The 22,368-nt window shown below is 38.5% G+C and overlaps 1 protein-coding gene across 4 annotated transcripts in view; it reads right to left on the reverse strand.

The window, feature by feature from the left end:
* PARD3B (par-3 family cell polarity regulator beta) overlaps window positions 1–22,368 on the reverse strand; it is a 1,162,629-nt gene that overhangs the window by 314,080 nt on the left and 826,181 nt on the right. For 3 of the 4 annotated variants that reach the window (XM_003406115.3, XM_003406114.3, XM_003406116.3), the window contains 2 exons: window positions 1,221–1,427; window positions 246–483 (listed from right to left, as the gene is read on the reverse strand). In XM_003406115.3, coding sequence (XP_003406163.2) covers window positions 246–483; window positions 1,221–1,427 — 445 coding nt within the window. The remainder of the gene's footprint in view (window positions 1–245; window positions 484–1,220; window positions 1,428–22,368) is intronic. The other variant, XM_003406117.3, reaches the window with a different exon arrangement.

The following is a 22,368-nucleotide window of genomic DNA, read 5'->3' on the forward strand; positions in this document are numbered from 1 at the left end:
ATGAAGCATTGGCCTTTCTTTGACAACAGACTTATGACAGCTTCCAGTCATTACCACTGGCTTCAGATGCAGCCCAGGAAGGCTCCTTCAGGCTCTGCAGACAAGGAACAAGCACATTCAAAGTCTAGATTTACGTATTTAGCTGAAGAGGGAAATCTTGCATATTTTCCTAAGAATACACAAAGAAGTGATTTCACCAGGACAAAAGATACAAATCAAGCTTTGCCTTCCAAGCAGGCCCATACCTCAGCATGGCGCCAAATCCCTTCCTCTTTATTTTCCTTTCTGGATCTTCATTTTCCTCTTTTCTCTTTTTCTCCTTGACTTTCATCTTGCCCTTTTCCTTTTTCTTCTCCTTCTCTTTTGATTTTTTGACTTTCCTGGCTTTATTTTCCACGTCCTCTAGCTCAGAGTTCCCCTGAGGAGCAGATTCGCAATTCAGAGTTCCTTGGCCAGAGTGAGAGCTCTTATCAGACAGACCGTCTGTACAGAGAAAAAAATCAATACACATGGTCAGGGGCACTTACAGTTAGTGTAGAAAGAAAAGTTAAAATGTAAAATGCAGAAGAATGAATAAAAGCGCTCCAGAGTTCTACCCTTCCACGTGGTTACTTGTACCCTTTGAAGAGATGACTGCCTGAAATCTGGTCACTTCAAGTAGGGTTTGATATCAGGGGGTGGGGGAGCCATGGCGGTTGCTTGGCTGGTGTAAGAAAGGCTTGCAATATGGTAGAACACTAATCTCTCGGAAAGCCGGCTTCTTAACCTTGATCAGCTCAAAGAGCCCACATGCTGGGAAACAAACAGGGGGAGTTTATTCTGAGGAGAGGTTTTTGAGTATAAATATAACCCAACTGCCTCTACCCAATTAATGCTGTCGGTCCTCAGGTTGATGCTGCTGCTTCTAATGACTTTAATAAGAATGTCAAGAAATGTATACTTAGTGCTCCTATCCTGAGGGCAAATGACAGTTGGTCCTTGTAGGAAAGTGAAGGAGAACATTTCTTTAGCGTTTGCATTGTAAAATAAATTGCATCTTGCGCTATCCAATTCCATGTTCATTAAGCCAAAGGGCAAAGCACATCAGGAAAATGAATTACTTTTAATATCAAAAATATAATTGTGATTTTTAAATCATTTTTCTCTGTAGTTAAGCTCTTGCTCATGATTTGCAGATAATAACGAGATGAAGAAACCACTTAAGGAAGCACGTTTCCTACCAGCTTCAAATTCTCCAGGCCCATCGTAGGATTTGTCAATGGCTGCTCGGAAGCTCTCGTTGCAGCCACGGCCACGAACCATGTGCGGCCGGGGCCTGTGGAACGGAAGTTCATTCTTTCTGACCTCAGCGACAGCAGTCTGTAGGCTCTCCAAGGAACTGGATTTTTTCAAGCCCAGAGTAGGACCAAAATCTTTGCCTGGAGATTCTGGAAAAGAAAGGGCAAAAGGTCATCCTTCTCCAAATGGCACGTTGTGGTGTAGTGAAAAGTCTTACTACTGGTACAAGGACATTTCTTTCTGGGTATCCAAAAAAAAGGGTGGAGCTGGGGGGTCAAACCCCAGCTTTGCTACTTTTTGTGACCTTGAGAAAGTGGTTTGACTTCTCTGAGCCTTGCTTTCCTTCTCCATAAAGTTGTGGTAAAGATTTAAAGTAATATATATGATACAGAAATTTATATGCATGTGTATACATACACACACGTATGAATTTGAAAGGCTGTAGCTATCCATAAAGATTATATGTGTGAGAGTGTGTGTATATATAACGTGTAATAAGTACAAACACACACACCCTCACACACACAGAGCACCTAATACAGTGAGTGGAGCCCTGATGATGCAGTGGTTAAGAGATTGGCTGCTAACCAAAAAGTCAGCAGTTTGAATCTACCAGCTGCTTCTTGGAAATCCTATGGAGCAGTTCTACTCTGTCCTACAGGGTTGCTATGAGTCAGAATCGGCTCAATGGCAAGGGGTTTGTTTCTTTTTTGGTTTAACATTGTGAGTGCTTCTCTCATAGTACCTGTCCTATAAATACTGTAGTTTTTATTACAGCCATCATAGTTTTGATGATTATTAAAGAACAAATGGTGTATGCAAATATAAGAGCATAGAATAATTAAGTATTTTACCTTACCCTAGTAGCTATTAATGTATGTTGAATACAGTTTATTTAGTAGATAACAAAAAAGTAAACAACTTTTGTGTGTCAAGCCTTATTGCCAATAAGTATTTCTATTTGGGCATCTAGAAATGGGGAAAACTTTTTATATGATATAAAATTACAAAAAGAAAAAACGAAACAAGTGAATCTTCATAATTTGTTTTCTTTTAGATAATATTCCCATTTGCACTCTTTGTCTTGCCCTGTTTCTCCCTTCTTTCACCTCTTGCCTTGACCTCCATTTGCACCCCCAGTCAATCTCCCACTTTTCTTTAACAAGATTAGGCCATATAAATATTAGCAGCACAAGGATTATTTTAAAAATAGAATTCTATCAGGGCTCTTGTTTCCACATTCAGAGCTTTTCCACTAGAACCGAAGCTCATGTTCCTCTTTGGTTACAAAGGGGATTATTGTCATAAAGAGACTACACTTGAATTTCTAGAACTAAATTTCTGTGTAGGATCATGTACATAAAGTACCCACTTCAGTGTTTACCAATAGACAACACTAGCTTTTATTACTGTCATCACTATTCTTGCTTCTGCTAACATTGCCACCATGAACACTACTGCCAGTTGCTTAGCACAATATTAAGTAATGTAAGGAATATAAAAGAAGTACAATAAAGGTCTAATGCATATATATACACACATACAAAGTTAAATACAATGCACACGCTCCATGTGTTCTAGAAACAGTTAATACAATGACAGTGATGCTAATACCTTACAGTGAACGGGGTGCTTAATCTGTGCCAAGCACTGTTTTAACTACTTTACATATATTAATTTACTATAATCCTCACAGTCATGCTACTGGTATTACTGTGGCCCCATTTTACCACTGAGGAAATGGAGGCATAGTGCATTTAAATAACTTGTCTAAAATTATGGACTTAATAAGCATCAGAACTGGGAACTGAATTCAGGCAGTCTAACTTGAGATTTCTTGCTTTGTACCTCATGCTTTACTGTCTAAGAATGTACTAAATCTCTACTTTCTACACGCCAAACTGGAAATCTTGAGGTAAGAGTTCAGAGCAGCTTCCTGCCGCTTAACTAGCTGCTTGATTCTAGGCAAGCCACTTAAACTGACCTACAGCTTCCTCCTCTCTAAAATAAGAGCCTCAGTCTAGATTAGCCCTGGAGCCGAGTCAAGTGGGCAAATTGCACAAACTCCAGGTTACTTTGTAGATTCATAATTAACTTAGAGGAGGCAATGGTGCAGTTTGAACAATATACCTGATACCAATAGGCACTGCTTCTTATAGGTGACAGTGTATCTTCAATAAATGTAAACGAGACTAAGCCCCCTCCCTAAAAAAATTACAAGAAATTTCAGGGAAAATTTTCAGGCTCTACTTGCAAGTCATGAATATCGAGGACATGTTACTATCAAATCCTAAAAGAGGCATATTTCTTATATTCCCAAGAAGGAAAATAGATTGAAGAAACTGAAATCGAGTAAGATCGTGTCTGACAAGAAAACAAAAGACAACACAGAGGTTTGGGGTATTGAAGCATCAGTAAAAGTTTTGGAGTTTACAGAAAATATTTTACTCCATCGACCGCTAGGGATGTCTGACACGAAGTTTAGTGAAAACATGAAGATAAAAACTATCTGAGAAAGCCTAGCTCTTCTGTCAACAAGAGAAACCATATTTTCTTTATTAATTGCCATTCAGGAGATTATATTATGGCCCAAACTGTAAGTATTCATGTCAACCTTTAGCAATAAATTCTTGGGAACATGAAAGTGAATAAATCATCCAAGATATAAGGATGCTATCTTAAAGGAATGCGTCTAAAGCTCAGCAAGAAATCATATTTGAGAAGAAACAAATACATTGTTACTCATTCTAAGCAAACTGAACATTAAGGATTCATGGATTTTGCAGAATTAATAAAGCAGGCGATTAATTCACTTTATATAAAGAAAAGTCACAAATTAGAAGCACCAACTGACATGGTACAAAATTACAATCTAGGTCTACTGGATGTGGTGCTTAATAAAACTAAAAGCGAAAAGGGTCCTTGAGTCCTAATTTGTAAACGTGGACTTGGGGATTTTTGGACTTGGAAGAAAGTGTTCTGATCTTGGTAAGACACAGGGTGTAGCACTGGAAGAGAGACTGGTATGAAAATCAGGAAAATCCTGACAAGGACTTACAGTGCAGTGAACTGAGAAAACTGCATGTCAGAGTAAGACGGAATTGACATGGACCTTCGCTAGGACATTTCCTGACATATCTGAGGTCAGGGTCCTAGGCTATGAGGGGGGCTATTACTTCAAAGGATGGGCATGAGCATTAATTCCAACAAAACACTTGGAATAAAATACCCTAACATGTAAATATTGTGTGGGGTACTATATATTGCCACAGTCAATCCCTCTTCCCTACTCCTACTCTTGCCAATTCCAGTTTGGACTGCCATAGCATGGGAAATTTTATAGCTTTTAGAGCGGGAAGATTCACTGCCTATTTCTAACCTATTTACGCAAATCATATTTTTTCTAGACTCTTATTAAAAGTAGAAGTCTATTTGAAAAGATAATACAAAGAAAGTAATTAAGATCAAATTCTCAGTCACTTTATCCCACTGAAGTTTACCCCCAAATATGGTAACTTTTCACATTTTCATCTCTAGCTGATGTTATAATGACTGTGGCTGAATTTTTAGCAATTGTCTGAGGAGAGTGATCTCTGAATACCACACGTCATCAGTCATGGGATGGACTTTGTCCCATTTTGAGCATCTACAGAAGTAACCTAAATATGACTGCTCAGTTATTTGTATGTCAACTTAGGTTAGTTACAACTACCAAGAATAAATTTTTTCCAAACATGAGTACTAAGGCTTTGTTTTTTAACCTATGACCTCCTATGTCTGGTGACTATGTTTTCTAAGATCAAGATGAACTTACCCTTCCCTTAGACACCTGACATATACAAACTTCATAAAATAAAGTACATAGTTATCAAGGGTGCTAAAAGACTAATCTTGTATAATAAAAATTATTCGCAAGATTGTATAATAAAATATTAAATTTCATGTACAAAATTTTCCATTCAAAGATGTTGTAAATAAGTATTACTGAAATCTTTTTTTTTTTTTTTTAAGATGTCATTGCCATGTTTGAGGATTTTATCTGTTCTCAAATTAAGGATTGGCTTGACTTGGTCCCTGAAGCCTTCTCCATACATAGCAGAGAGAAATTTCAAGGTCATGCCTTCTGGTTCCACCATTTCTCAGACATTGGCCATATTCCCTGACATGCAGAGAAATACGGTGTTATAAAGAAAATGAACACAAATACCAAGACTAAAGATTTAAAGGAGTCATGCTACGTTTATGGATTGGAAGACTTAATATCATCAATGCGATCTATGGACTTAATGCAATCCCTATCAAAATTCCAATGGCCTTTTTTTTTTTTTTGGCAAAAATGAAAAAGCCAATCCCCAAATTTACATGAAGTTGCAATTTCAGTGGACACTGAATAGCCCAAACAACCTTTAAAAAGACGGACAAAGAGTAGGCCTCACGCTTCCAGATTTCAAAACCCATTATAAAGCTACAGCAAAATTAAACAGTGTGATACTGGTACGTGGATAGACGTATAGACAAATGCAATAGGATTGAGAGTTCAGAAATAAACCCATACATCTGTGGACAACTAATTTTCAATAGGGGTGATGAGTCCATTCAGTGGGGAAAAAATCGTCTCTTCAAACAAATGGGGCTGGGACGACTCTATCTCCACATGCAAAAGAATGAAGTTGAACTGGTAACTCACACTCCATATGAAGATTAACTCACAGTGGATCACTTACCTAAATATAAGAACTAAAACCATAAAATTCTTAGAAGAAAACACAGGAGTAAATCTTCAAGGCTTTGTTTTTGATAATGGATTCTTATATATGAAACCAAAAGCATGAGCAATAAAAGAAAAAAATAAATTGGACTTCATCAAAATTAAAAGGTGGCAATGAGCTATTGTCAGAAAAAAACAAAATTAACAAGTGTTGGTAAGGATGTGGAGAAACTGGAACCCTCATCCATTACTGGTGGGAATGTGAGATTGTACAGCCACTATGGAAAACAGTTTGGTGGTACCTCAAAAATTTAAACATAGAATTACCAAATGACTGAGTAATTCCAATTCTCGGCATATACTCAAAACTGTTGAAAGCAGAGATTCAGATACTTGTACATCAGTGTTCACTGCAGCATTTTCCTACAATAGTCAAAAGGTGGAAGCAACCTAACTGCCCATCAACAGATGAACGGATAACTCAAAACTCTTGAAAGCATATACTCAAAGCATGTACTCAAAACTCTTGAAGCCAGGGACTCAGATACCTGTACATCAGTGTTCACTCCAACTTTTTTTTGCAATAGCCAAAAGATGGAAGCAATCTAACTGTCCATCAACAGACGACTGGATAACCACAAGGTGGTATATATACAATGGAATATTATTTAGCCATAAGGAGAAAAGAAGTTCTGACACATGCTACATTGTAGATGATCCTTGAGAACATTACGCTGAGTGAAATAAGTCAGTCACAAAAGGACAGATATTGTATGCACAGACAAAAGTTTACTAGTGGTTACCAGGGGAAGGAAGACTGGGAAGTTATTATTAAAGGGGTATTTAGTTTCTTTTTGGAGTGATGGACAACTTTTGGAAATGGATAGTGGTGACAGTTGTATAATACGGTAAATATAATTAACGTCACTGAATTGTATACTCAAAAATTGTTAAAATGGAAAATTTTTGCCATATATATATACATGTGTAAGTGTATATGGAGCCCTGGTGGTACAGCGGTTAAGCACTTGGCTGCTAACTGAAAGGTTGGCAGTTAGAACTTACCAGCTGCTCTGCAGGAGAAAGACACAGCAGTCTGTTCCTGTAAAGATTAGAGACTTGGAAACTTTGTAGGGAAGCTCTACTCTGTCCTATAGAGTCTCTATGAGTTGGAATTGACTCAATGGCAATGGGTGGTAGTAGTACCCAGGTGGAAGTAGTAGTGGTATATATATATGTACATACATATACACATACAAACAGACATAGGTATATTTACAAAACCAAAAACAAATCCATTGCTGTTGAGTCAATTCCAACTCATAGTGACCCTTCAGGACAGCACAGAACTGACCCATATGGTTTCCAAGGAACAGCTGATGGATTTGAACTGCTGACCTTTGGTTAGTAGCCAAGCTCTTAACCACTGCACTGCCAGTATATATGTGTGTATATACACACACACACACATATATATGCATACACACATATATCTACGTACACACACATATATATACTTACACACACACACACACACACAAAAAAAAAAAAAACCCAAAACCAAACCTCTTGCCATTTTGTCAATTCCAACTCATAGTGACCATATAGGACAGAGTAGGACTGCCCCGTAGGGTTTCCAAGGAGCACCTGATGGATTCAAACTGCTGACCTTTTGGTTAGCAGCCGTAGCTCTTTACTACTACACCACCAGGGTTTCCCACATATATATGTATATATATATATATATATATATATATATATATATATATATATATATATATATATACACATACATCCACAATTACATGTGTGTGTATATGTATATATCCATAATTAAGAAAGAAGATTTAAAGGAGTTACACCAACTACCACATCTTGGTTATCTTGTGCTGCTATAACAGAAATACCACAAGTGTATGGCTTTAACAGAAATTTATTCTGCCAAGTCTAGTAGGCTAACCCACCCACCCCACTGCCATCGAGTTGATTCTGACTCATAGTGACCCTATAGGTAGAAGTCTGAATTCAGGGCGTCAGCTCCAGGGGAAGGCTTTTTCTCTCAGTTGGCTTTGGAAGAAGGTCCTAGTCATTGGTCTTCCACTGGTCTAGATACTTCTCAGCACAGGGATCCAGGTCCAAAGGACACTCTGCCGTTAGCACTACTTTCTTGTCAGTAGGAGGTCCCCCCCTTCTTTCCTTTCTTCTCTCTTTCATATCTCAAAAGAGATTGACTTAAAACAAAGCCTAATCTTGTAGATTGAGTCCTACCTCATTAACATAACTGTCTCTAATGCTGCCTCTTTAACATCATAGAGGTAGGGTTTTAACACACAGGAAAATCACAACAGAGACAAAATGGTGAACAATCACATAATGCTGGGAATCATGGCCTAGCCAAGTTGAGACATATTTTTTGGGGACACAAGTCAATTCATGACATGCCATTTATCTTGTGGACATGAAGCAGGTGGCAAGCAGGGCAGTAGAGAACTGCCATACAGGTGAAGAGGTGCCACTACAAAATGCAGTTTTAAAACACTTAAAAACTACTCCCTCAGTCTTCTAGATAGGAAGTCCATTTCAGCACAGTAGGACACAGAAAGTCTTTCCCAGAGGATTGTTTGGAATTGGACCTCAGTGCCTGTGATTCAATCTTGGATTCCTCCCCCTGTGCTACAGCAAAGAACCCCTGTTCATTCCATGCAAGCAGGTGGTTAGGATGATGCAGAATCTTTCTCTTTCATCATGAGAAAACAGTCTATACAGGAGTGGTTCATAGAGAGTGATTAAGGAAGAGAGGCTGTGGAGCAACCCAACACCTCCTTTTCTGCCACTTATTCTTAAGTAATTAACCTCTCTGTGCCTCAGTTCCCTTACCTGTAAAATGAGGATGATAAAGCAAGCTCAGATGAGTGCCTAGCACATAAGAAGTATTCCTAAAGAATTGGGGAAAATTGTCACTATTGCTTTTGTGCCACCTCTAAACATTTGAATGAGTGAAGACCTAGCAGAATCATTTTATTCAGTTCATCACTGCATTCTTAATTATGGCCAGCTGAAAAGGAATTCATAAAGAAATACTATTCTTCCTTTTGTATTAAAAAAATAGCTTTTTTCCCCCCAAATGACCCCTTACAACTTTTTTTTTCTTTTGAAATAAGGCATATATCCATCTGTTCAGCACATATAGAGGCTATTCTTAGGAAGATTAATAGTGGAGTCTTGGTTGCCCTTCCCCTCAGGCTATAATCATTTAATTAGTCTGAGATTTCATCGGCAATGTTTGAACTTCCCACTCTAGCATTAAAACCTTGCAATAAAAGAATGCCTTAATCTAGAAGACCAGTAATTGGATCTTCCATTATTGATGAAATGGCTTCCAATACATCTTTATTAAAAAATAAGAAATTATTTTGGGGAAGGTATTCAGTTTCAGAAACACGGCAAGTTTTTCTCCCAGCTAGAGCTGTAAAGAGCTGTATAATTAACAAATACTTATGCTAAATTAACAATAAATAATGTATTAATTTGTACATTTCAATAACATCAATGGTCCTCAAGGCACTTAGTGAAAATTAATTAAGTTAGCACTCCTCCCTCTAAAATAAAGGAACTGTACCCAGTAGTAAATTGGGGATCAAAATGATTGCAAAGGTATCCAGGGGTTGCAGCATGGAACTTGAGAAGGCCGGGAATTTGTCAAGATAGCTTGCTTTCATTGTCAGTTTGGCCTTGTCTTATTATGAGGAATGAACTTGGGTAAATACAATACAAATGCTTTACTTGCCTCATGGGGAGTTGTGATGGGAAATTAATAGCCTTAAAACTCTTTGAATGAAAAATTATTGTAAATTCCAAGTAGGAAGTCATAACACCACTTTATGCAGCAACACATCCTACTCCATCTTTTCATTTAGATTACACTTACTGAAAAATCTTTATTTTTATTTTTTAGTAGATTCCCTAGAGGCAAAATGTCTTATGTGCTTTAATAGATATCATTGCCAATCCTTTAGCCCACAAAAAATTCCCTGTAATACTCAAATGTACAATTTCCCAAATTATGTTATCTGCTTTAACTGTGTCCATAATGAGCCTAATTATCTTCTTGCCTATTTAAGTATTCCAAATATTGATCATTATCCCAAGCTCATCGCGGTGCCCCTTTCCCTATTTATTAGCACAGGGCATAACGTAATCTGGTTTATACATTGTCTGCTGTCATTTGTATCTCACTTATTTTACTGGCAATTTCCAAGCTCTCCAGGAGTAGAATTTTTTTGTTTTTTCAGTCTTATAAATCCTAGGGTCTATATTTATCATTTTCTGAAATTCATGCCAACATGTTCAATAATGAACTTATCATTAAGATTCATACATTTGCATAATCTCCCCTTCCGTCTCCAACAGTGTATATTTTAAAGTGAAAACATCCAGAGAAAATATGAGAAGATTATGTGAATGTACACAACAGATGCTTTGCATACGAGTATGGGCAGGACCCTCCAAGTTAGCTTCAAATGTTTGCCAAATGTTGCTATACATTTTAATTTTCTTTACTTGTCTTTACCTTCTTTCATAAACCAAAAGTCAAAATCTTATGTCATCTTTAGTTTTCTTTCCTGGCCTGAAATTATGTCTAACAAATTTATAGAATAGTGAATTCATTCCACCAGGAGTATTCTCCTGACACTTTTCTTTCTTTTTCTCTTCTTCTCTATTTTACAGACAAGAAAATAGACTCTGTGGTTCTTCTCAGTAGATAAAGTATTAAAAACAAAAACAACAACAACAAAAACTTAGCCATATCTTTGGGCTGATTCTGTTAAGGCAACTGAAGGCAGCTCAGGCAATCTCATTCCCGGCAGTCTGGTTCGTTTGAATTTTTGTTTCCCTCTCTCTACCTTATCAGGGAAACTCTACTGGCTAAACAAAAGTTTGCACTCAAGATAATAATGGGTTAAAAAATTTAATAAACAATACTGTTTTCTGAAAGAGATGGGGGATAAAGGCAAACTACTGCATAGGGTCTTCTTGGCTGTAATCTTTACAGAAGCAGACCATCAGGCTTTTCTTCTGTGCTGCTACTGGGTGGATTTGAACTGCCGACTTTTAGGTTAGTAAAACCCCCAAAACCAAACCCACTACCACTGAGTTGATGCCAATTCACAGCGACCCTATAGGACAGAGTAGATCTTCCCCATAGGGTTTCCAAGGGTGGGCTGGTGGATTCAAACTGCCGACCTTCTGGTTAGTAACAAAGCTCTTAACCACTCTGCCACTGGGGCCCGAGTGCAATCTGTTTGTGCCACCAAGGGAACATGAAAGGTAGCTATTTAAAGAAAAATGCCACCTTTATTATTTAGCTAGGAAAAACAAACAAAAACAAAATTCATTTGTGAGTCAAATAAACTGACTAAAATGGCAAATTTGCTACCTGTAAAATAGAATCAATAAATGTCACCTACCCTTTTCTTAGTCTTGTGTATCTTTGTATCCTCAGCACAGAGAAGTACTAAATAAATATTTGTTAAAGGGATAAACAAACGTGAAGGTTAAGGGTAGTTACAATACTTGGATATCCCTTCTCCAATGCTATGAAGTTAAACAAAGTTTTACCTGGAGAAACACTCCACGATTGCTTCGCTTCCTCAAAGCCACATACAGCTTCCTGTTCTTTGTTAACACAACTCTCAGGCTCAGTTTTTCACTTTCAGGGATTTAATAATTTCTCCCCTCCCTATAATTATTCATTCATCTTCCACTATATTTTGCCTTTCTTTTTATACTAGCCCTTCCTTTTGCTTAAGTTCGTTCTTAGTAATATTAACCTTTTCTGCCACTTCCACCTCCTTAAGTGTACTTTAGTCTTATTTTTAGCCACTGACAAGAACATTCTTATTTGCTTTCCAGCTCCTCCTTGTATATCTTGGTAACAGGTTTTTCAAACAGACTGCTCCAATGATTGTTTTTTTTCCTCTTTCCTTTTACCATTTACTCTGTATTGCTTGCCTCAACAGCACATCGTTCTTCCGCTTCTTCTTATTAGCAGCTTACATCTTTGCAGAGGTTGTAGACTACAGAATTCTCAAAATATAAAGAATTCTAATAAGTTTCTTAAAAACATTAGCATAACTAAGGGGTCAAATTGTGATGAATTTCTTAGAGGCACATGAAAGCATTTTTTTTTTGTGGTAATTTTTTTTTTTTTTATTGTGCTTTAAGTGAAAGTTTACAATTCAAGTCATTTTCTCATACAAAATCTTATACGCACATTGTTACGTGACCCTAGTTGCCCTCCCTAAAATATGACATCACATGCCTCTCCACCCTGTGTTTCCCGTGTCCATTCAGCCAGCTTCTGTCCCCCTCTGCCCCCTCATCTTTCCTCTGGACTGGAGCTGCCCACTTACTCTCATGTAGCTACTTGAGTTAAGAAGCACAGTCCTCACCAGTATCATTTTATGTCTTACAGTCCAATCTAATCTTTGTCTGAGGAGTTGGATTCAGGAATGGTTTTAGTTTTGGGCTAACAGAGAGTCCAGGGGACATGTCTTCTGGGGTCCCTTCAGTCTCAGTCAGGCCATTAAGTCTGGTCTTTTTACTAGAATTTTAGTTTGGCACCCAACTTTTCTCCTACTGTATGAGGGACTCTCTATGGTGTTCCCTATCAGGATGGTCTTTGGTGGTAGCTGGGCATCATCTAGTTCTTCCACTTTCAGTTGGAGCCTCTGGTTTATGCAGCCCTTTCTGTTTCTTGGGTTCATATTTTCCTTGTGTCTTTGGTGTTCTTCATTTTCCTTTGCTCCAAGTGGGTTGGGACCAATTGATGCATCTTAAGATGGCCCCTTGCTAGATTTTAAGACCTGAGACATCATCACCAAAGAGGGATGCAGAACATTTTCTTAATAAATTTTGTTGTGCCAATTGACCTAGATGTCCCCTGAAACCACGGTCACCAGACTTCCACCCCTGCTACTCTGTCCCTCGAAGTGTTTGGTTGTATTCAGGAAACTTCTTAACTTTTGGTTTAGTCTAGTTGTGCTGACTTCCCCTGTATTGTATTGGCCCTCCCTTCACCTAAAATAATCTTGTCTATTATCTAGTTTGAGAATATCCCTCTTCTTCCCTCCCAACTCTCGTAACCATCAAAGAATGTTTTCTTCTGTGTTTAAATCTTTTCTTAAGTTCTTATAATAGTGGTTTCATACATTATTTGTCCTTTTGCAACTGACTAATTTCATTCTGCATAATGCCTTCCAGATTCACCCATGTTATGAGATGTTTCTTGGATTCATCATTGTTTTTTATCATTGTGTAGTATTCCGTTGTGTGAATATACCACAATTTGTTTATCCATTCATCTGTTGATGGGCACCTAGGTTGTTTCCATCTTTTTGTTATTGTGAACAGTGCTGCAATGAACATGGATGTGCATATATCTACTAGTGTGAGGGCTCTTATATCTCTAGGATATATTCCAAGGAGTGGGACTGCTGGATCATATGGTAGTTCTATTTCCAGCTTTTTAAGGAAATGTCAAATTGATTTCCAAAGTGGTTGTACCATTTTACGTTCCTGCCAGCAGTGTACAAATGTTCGTCTCTCCACAACCTCTCCAACATTTATTATTTTGTGTTTTTTGGATTAATGCTAGCTTTGTTGGGCTTGTTGGGGTGAGATGATATCTCATTGTAGTTTTGATTTGCATTTCTCTACTGGTTAATGATTGTGAGCATTTCCTTATGTATCTGTTAGCCTCCTGAATGTGTTCTTTGGTGAAGTGCCTGTTCATATCCTTTGCCCATTTCTTAAGAATCAAGAAATCTTCTGTCTTTTTGTTGTCGAGGTTTTGCAGTATTTTGTAGATTTTAGAGATTGGACGCTGATCAGATTTGTCATAGCCAAAGATTTTTCCCAGTCTGTAGGCTGTCTTCTTACTCTTTTGGTGAAGTCTTTGGATAAGCATAAGTGTTTGATTTTTAGGAGCTCCCAGTTACCTAGTTTCTCTTCTGGTGTTTGTGCATTATTAGTAAAGTTTTGTATACTGTTTATGTCATGTGTTATGGCTCCTAGTGTTGTCCCTGTTTTTTCTTCCACAATCTTTATCATTTCAGATTTTATATTTAGGTCTCTGATCCATTTTGAGTTAGTTTTTGTGCATGGTGTGAGGTATAGGTCTTGTTTCACTTTTTTGCAGATGGTTTATCCAGTTATGGCCAGCACCATGTGTTAAAGAGACTCTCTTTTCCCCAATTAATGGACTTTGGGCCTTTGTCAACTATCAGCTGCTCCTAAGCAGATGAATTTATGTCTGGATTCTCAATTCTGTTCCATTGGTTTATGTATCTCTTGTTGTACCAGTACCGTGCAGTTTTGACTACTGTGGTGGTATAATAGTTTTTTACAAATTCCCTAAACTTCTGTTTATCTGGGAATGTCCTAATTTCACCACCATATTTGAGAGACAATTTTGCTGGATATACAATTCTTGGTTGGCAATTTCTTTTCTTCAAGGCCTTATATACGTCATCCCATTGCCTTCTTGTCTGCATGGTTTCTGCTGAGTAGTCCAAGCTTAGTCTTATTGACTCTCCTTTGTAGGTGTCTTTGTCTTTATCCCTAGCCACTCTTAAAATTCTCTATCTTTGGTTTTGGCAAGTTTGATTATGTCTTAGTGACTTTCTTTTGGGATCTACCTTGTGTGGGGTTTGATGAGCATCTTGGATAGATATCTTCGCATCTTTCATGATATCAAGGAACTTTTCTGCCAACACATCTTCACCAATTCTCTCTGTATTTTCTGTTATCCCCCCCCCCCCATTCTGGTGTTCCAATCACTCATAGGTTATTCCTCTTGATAGAGTCCCACATAATTCTTAGGGTTTCTTCATTTTTTTTTAATTCTTTTATCTGATTTTCCCTCAAATATGTTGGTGTCAAGTGCTTTATCTTTAATCTCACTAATTCTGACTTCCATTGTCTCAATTCTGCTCCTATGACTTTGTATTGTGTTGTCTAATTCTAAAATTTTATTGTTAATCTTCTGGATTTCTGTTTACTGTCTCTCTATGGATTCTTGCAGCCTATTAAATTTGTCATTATGCTCTTCTCTAATCTTCTTAAGTTCCTCTATTGCTTTGTCTGTGAGCTCCTTGGCTTGTTCTGCATTTTGCCTGATCTCCTGAAGAGTTCTTTATATTAATCTTTTGTATTCTACCTCCAGTAATTTCAGGAAGTTCTCTTCATCTGGAAGATTTCTTGATTCTTTTTGTTTTGGGAGCTTGCTAAAGCCATCATGGTCTACCTCTTTATGTGATTTGATATTGACTATTGTCTCTAAGCCATCAATACATTATTGTATTTATTTATTTTATGTTGCTTACTGTGTCCTAGCTTGTTTTGTTTTGCTTTGCTATACCCAAACAGGGTGCTTATATGAGGTAGTTTGACTATTGGTACCTTTGAAACCCTAATGTCCTGTCACCACGTTGTTAGAGCTGTTATTAGGCATGTGAGTCCAGGAGTCTGTTTACTTGTATGGATTCAGCTCAGGTGTCCAGGTAGCTGGTCACCAAGTGTGTGGTGCAGACTCTCACCTCCAGTTCTATACAGGCTGGGGTGATTCATATACACACATGTATCTGGCTGTAGTAGGGGTTCACATGCTGAGCATGGAAGGGGGCTGACAGCCACCCCTGAGTGTCTATGAGGAAAGCATGCCCCTGTTACCTAGAGCCCGTAGGTGGGTGCGTTTTGCAGCTGGACTATAGGTACCCAGTACTGTTGGCTGTAAGGACTAGGAGGCACCACTTATTCTTGGACCCCTGTCACAGGTGGCTAGGTGGTGTGGGTGGAGCCACCAGTCCCCAGGGTCCCAATGTGGGTAGATGAGGACTCTGCTTAACAGGCAAAGCAGTGTCCAAAGTCACGGACCTGACTCTTGAAGGTATTCTTATGTGATGTTCTGTAGATGGGCACCTGTATTTTTTAGGCTCAAACATCATTTGTTACTTTATAAATTTCTCCTCTTTTTATAACTGATTGTGCTTGAACAACAACAAAAAGCCCCCAAACGATCAATTATTGAGTTGTTTATGGATCTGACAGAAAGTGAGATTCTTCAGTCTGATGTTAATATGAACAACAATCTACTAATAGATACACTTTAAGCAAAGTTTCAATATAATATTAAAATTTCAAGCAAAAATCAAGTCGGCTATCAACAAATGTTTACGGAACACTTTTTGTGGCTCAGAACTGTGCTTTGTCCTAAGAGGAGTAATGTTGTTGTTGTTAGATGTTGCCGAGTCAGTTCCAACCCACAGTGACCCTACGTACAGCAGAACAAAACACTTCCTGGTCCTGCACCATCCTCACATTCATTGCTATGTTTGAGCCCATTGTTGCAACCACTGTGTCAATACATCCCGTTGACAGAAATAATAGGAAAAGTGTAACATTTCCCTGCTGCTTTATAATTTTCAAAGTTCTTTCCTGTACAAACAGGGGGATCACATCATGTACAACTGATCTTATACAAATTCAGCTGTGTAAGAGAGAGCTATAAAAGAGAGGGAGGGAGAAAGGGTGGGAAAAAAATAAACGATAAGAGCAATTTCATTCACCATCCTTCTCAGTGAGAGTGTGCCCCAGAGTGTGTGTTAAGGAGATAGTAGAGGTTAGAGAAATGAACTGTTCCCTATGGGTCTCTGCCTGCCTCTTGTGCTGTGAGCATCTTACAACACTGAATGTGATTCTTATGTTACAATATTTATATATTTCATGTGTTACCACCATTAAACGCAAGCCACCTACTTCATCTGCTGCTCAACTGAAGAAACAACTATCTCTTTTTAAACAATAATGTTTTCTCTGTTTTAAGGCAAACATAGGGGTTTTCCAACAGTATTTTGTATTGTGTGATTTCCCATTACACCATGACTTGAGAACTCATCCCTGGGAGGAATGCCATCATGCCACATCCCATGTAAACCTCAGAACAAACACCTGACTCTCCACTGACTTACTCTTTTAAGATCCCCGAGTTTGTGGACAAAGAAATGTTGGCTTATTGACTTGGCAAAGGTACTCAATGGTACGCGAGGCTTTCCTGATCTGGGCAATCCTCTAGTCAACACTCTTCCTACTTTCTTTGCTGCCTCTGAGTTAAAAGATAAGGCACTTACGGTCCTCAAAGAATTTAAAATCCAGGTGTAAATGCAAGATGGCCACAGATGAAGTGATAATGTAGAGTATCATTTATCATTTATGAAGGATTCATTGGAGGGCAGTACAGTCTTCCAAACTGTAGAAAATAAAAATGTTTGCATGGATTCCTAGCTTTGGCCAGAACCACATTTCCAATGGGAGTCATGTCTCCATCTCCCTCCACCAATTATTTTAATCTTTAAAGAAATATATCATTAATTCAGCTTTGGAGTCCAACTGCTGGGACTCATATCCCAGCTCCAACCCATGTACTTGCTGTGTTACCTTGGGTGAGGCTTGTACCTCCCTGTGTCTCAATTCTCTCATCTGTAAAACAGAGATAATGACAGCACCTACTTAATAGTGTTGTTGTTGTTGTTAGGTATTATTGAGTTGTAGTTAGAAGATTATATGGTACAAAGCTTTGAACGTAATGCTTGACACACAGTAAATATTCAGTAAATGTTAGCTCTTGCCAGTATATCTTCTTTGATAAACAATGCTTACACCATTTAGGAAGATTCTCTACAATCAAAAAGATGCCAAGAGGATTCCCGTTTCCATATCCATACATTGTGGGTCTGGGTTATCACTACCTGTTAATTTCTGCCCTTTATTCAAGAGTCTTTTCTTTTTCTTGTCTAAGGCTCCTCATCATTTCTCAAATCATCTTCTACCTCCTTCACTTTTATCATTAGCCAAAATAGGCTTGTTTCTTACAGAGATTTTTTTTTATAAAGAAATAAAATAACTTAATGATAGTAACCATGTGTGGGACACAAGAGCTGGTTAGTTTCTTTTATCAGCCAAGCAACTCTTCTCTCTTAGACCAACCCAAGGCACAATCAACAAAATAACAAACCAGACACGAAAACGGACTTTAGGGTCATTGGTCAACAGTGACTCTGCAAATGGTGGAGCTAAGAATGCTAACATACAGCATTGTAAGCGGCTGGGGAAGTTTAGGCTTACGGGATTCCAGAGAAAAGACAGCACACTGTGATCTCATGTCTCTGCATAAGGCTTCAGGAATCAAATGGAATTTGTCCCTGAAGATGGGTCCTATGTAGATAGGAAAAGTGGGAGGTGAACAGGTACTCCAAAAAGGAGGAAAAGCCATGTGTCTACTGGATAGTGAGGATATAAGGCAGCATGGAGTGACTAGCAAGGAAAAACAACTGTGCCAAGTATTGGTGGGAAATAACCATGGGTATAGACAATAAAAGGAACCCTGGTGGTGCAATGGTTAAGTGCTCAGCTGCTAACTGAAAGATTGGTAGTTTGAACCTTCCAGTGGCTCCTTGAGAAAAAGACCTGGTGATCTCTCTCCCTAAAGACTACAGCCAAGAAAACCCTTTGGGGCAGTTCTATTCTGTCACATGTGGTTGCTATGAGTAAGAATTGACTCGGCAGCAGCCAATAATAACAACATAGAGGATAAAAGTCCCTGGATGGCACGAACAGTTTGTGCTCTATTACTAACTGAAAGGTTGGCAAAGCCAAGAAAAACCTATGAAGCTCAATTCAACTCTTTAATCCATGGGGTTGCCATGAGTCAGAATGGGTTTGATGGGTATAGGTTTGATTTTTGGTTTATAGAGCATAAAGGGGACAGTGGTGGTTCAGTAGTAGAATTTTCACCTTCCATGTGAGAGACCTGGGTTCGATTCCTGGTCAATGCACCCTATGCAAAGCCAAAACCCATCTGTCAGTGGTGGCTTGCATGTTGCTATGATGCTGAACAGGTCTCAGCTGAGATTCTAGACTAAGATAGACTAGAAGGAGAGGCCTGGTGATTTACTTCTGAAAATCACCCAGTGAAAATCCTGTGGATCACAACCATCTGATCTGTAACTAATCATGGGGATGGCACAGAACCAGGCAGGCAGTGTTCTCTTCCATCGTGCATGGGGTTGCCACGAGTCAGGGGCCAACTTAATGACAACTAACAACAATAACACAGAGGATAAAATGAGATATAAAGGGCCTTGAAATCTGACTAAGAAGGAAAGACTCAATGCAGGGGGCAAAGAAAGCCTTTCAAAGTTTTTCACCAGAGGAATGGATTGATAATATTGGAATTTTGAGAAAAGATTGTACAGAAGAAGTATACAGCATAAGTTAAAGCAAGAAAGACTATTGTATTTCATAGCAATAGAACACACTGCTAATAAAATACCTTGTGCTTGACTTTCTTCTTCTGTTAAAATTTCAGTTTCAGCCTTTTATGAAATAATTTATTTTTACAAAAAGTGTTTTTAGTGGGGTTACTCATACGTCCTCTCAGTGAACAGAACTACTTTTGCCAGAACCTTCTTTGAGAAGGTAGGAAAGGCTGCAGAAACATGCCCTAATCTACTTGGGTGGCAAGAGGCATTCATGGTTGTGTCTCTGAGAGTGGCTAAAAGAGGGGGCACTGCCTGCCACCCTGAAGCTTCCTCCTGGCATGGCTTAATTGTGACTGCCATGGCCAGGTCTTATGTTATCTCCTCTTAAGTACATTTTACTATATTTTGTAATATATAATGATTAATGGGCAGTAAAACTAATAACATGGGGACATACAAAATAAATGAGGTGGCAAATATGAAAAGGAAGCCCCACTTAATGTTGTTGTGAAATCTGACAACACACTGAAGTTTCCCTATAACTCAACCCAGGAGTCCTTGCCAGCAGGAAACAAGGTTACAGGAAGGTGGTATTTCTATTAATAACTCCCCCCTGGGGAAGTCCATGATCAATGTTGCACAGAAATTTTTGCTGGATTGTGATGAAATGTCAAGGTGCATGAAAACATTGCTTTACTCCATTACAGGGAAAATCATGGAGAAACCAGGAAGAACATCACAACTCTATAGTTATCTTAATCTATTTCTTTTCACTCCCCTCAGGATTGATAACCATTCTTTTTTTCCTACCCAGTATCCATCAGTCCATCTGGAATGGGCACTTTGATTTTCCTGGGAGTGGTATGTCTGCCCAGTTCTCACTCAGAAATGTGCCTATGACCCAGGTATAAACAATCATTGAATTTCTTCCCCCTGGTTGGTTCAGGGATAGGCCATTGGCCTACACTGGCCTAATTAGAGCTAACTCCCATGTGTCTGTCAGTTTATTGTATTGTAGGGGCTTGTGTGTTGCTGTGATTCTGGAAGCTGTGCCACTGGGACTCAAATACCAGCAGAGTCACCTATGGCGGACGTGTTTCAGCTGAGCTTCCAGACTAAGAAAGATTAGGAAGAAGGACCCGGTACCTACTTCTGAAAAGAATTAGCCAGTGAAAACCTTATGAACAGCAGTGGAACATTGTCTGATATAGTGCCAGAAGATGAGCCTCTCAGGTTAGAAGTCACTCAAAATATGACTGTGGAAGAGCTGCCTCCTCAAAGTAGAGTTGACCTTAATGACATGGATGGAAACAAGCTTTTGGGACCTTTATTCGCTGATGTGGCACAAATAAAAATGAGAAGAAACAGCTGCAAACATCCATTAATAATTGGAACCTGGAATGTACAAAGTATGAATCTAGGAAAATTGGAAATCATCAAAAATGAAATGTAACGCATAAACATCAGTGCACGAGGTACTAGTGAGTTGAAGTGGACTGGTGTTGGCCATTTTGAATTGGACAATCATATGGTCTACTATGCCAGGAATAACAACTGGAAGAGAAATGGCATTGCATTCAACATCAAAAAGAACATCTGAAAATCTATCCTGAAGTACAATACTGTCAGTGATAGGATAATATCCATACGCCTACAAGGAAGACCAGTTAATAAAACTATTATTCAAATATATGTACCAACCACCAAGGCCAAAGATGAAGAAATTGAAGATTTTTACCAACTTCTGCAGTCTGAAATTGATCGAACACGCAATCAGGATGCACTGATAATTACTGGTGATTGGAATGCAAAAGTTGGAAACAAAGAAGGATCGGTAGTTGGAAAATATGGCCTTGGTGATAGAAACGATGCCAAAGATCGCATGATTGAATTTTACAAGAGCAATGACTTCTTCATTACAAAAATCTTTTTTCACCAACATAAATGGTGACTGTACATGTGGACCTCGCCAGATGAAATACACAGGAATCAAATCGACTACGTATGTGGAAAGAGATGATGGAAAAGCTCAATATCATCAGTCAGAACAAGGCTAGTGGCAGACTGCAGATCAGACCATCAATTACTCATATGCAAGTTCAAATTGAAACTGAGGAAAATTAGAACAAGTCCACGAGAGCTAAAGTACGACCTTGAATATATCCCACCTGAATTTAGAGATCATCTCAAGAACCAAAAGGATTTGATGTGTTGAATACTGATTACTAAAGACCAGACGAGTTGTGGAATGACATCAAGGACATCATGTATGAAGAAAGCAAGAGGTCATTAAAACAACAGGAGAGAAAGAAAAGACCAAAATGAATGTCAGAAGAGACTCTGAAACTTGCTCTTGATCGCTGAGTAGCTAAAGAAAAAGGAAAAAATGCTGAAGTAAAAGAGCTGAACAAGAGATTTCAAAGGGTGGCTCGAGAAGACAAAGTATTATAATGACAGTGCAGAGACCTGGAGACAGAAAAATAAAAGGGAAGAACACACTTAGCATTTCTCAAGCTGAAAGAACTGAAGAAAAAATCCAAGCCTCGAGTTGAAATACTGAAGGATTCTACGGGGAAAACATTAAACAACTCAAGAAGCACCAAAAGAAAATGGAAGGAATACACAGAGTCAACCATTTCAGGAAGTAGCATATGATTAAGAACCGATGGTACCGAAGGAAGAAGTCCAAGCTGCGTTGAAGGCACTGTTGAAAAACACGGTTCCAGGAACTGAAGGAATATCAGTTGAGATGTTTGAACAAATTGATGCAGTGCTGGAAGTGCTCGCTTGCCTATGCCAAGAAATTTGGAAGACAGCTACCTGGCCAACCAACTGGAAAAAAAAAAAAAAAAGGAAGAGATCCATATTTATGCTTATTCCCAAGAAAGGTGATCCAACTGGATGAAGAAATTATTAAACAATATCATTAATATCACATGCCAGCAAAATTTTGCTGAGGATCATTCAAAAGTGGCTGCAGCAGTATATTGACAGGGAACTGCTTGAAATTCAAGCCAAATTCAGAAGAGGATGTGAAACCAGGGATATCATTGCTGATGTCAG

This window comes from Loxodonta africana, chromosome 6 (genome assembly GCF_030014295.1).
Source record: "Loxodonta africana isolate mLoxAfr1 chromosome 6, mLoxAfr1.hap2, whole genome shotgun sequence".
Lineage (NCBI taxonomy): Eukaryota > Metazoa > Chordata > Mammalia > Proboscidea > Elephantidae > Loxodonta > Loxodonta africana.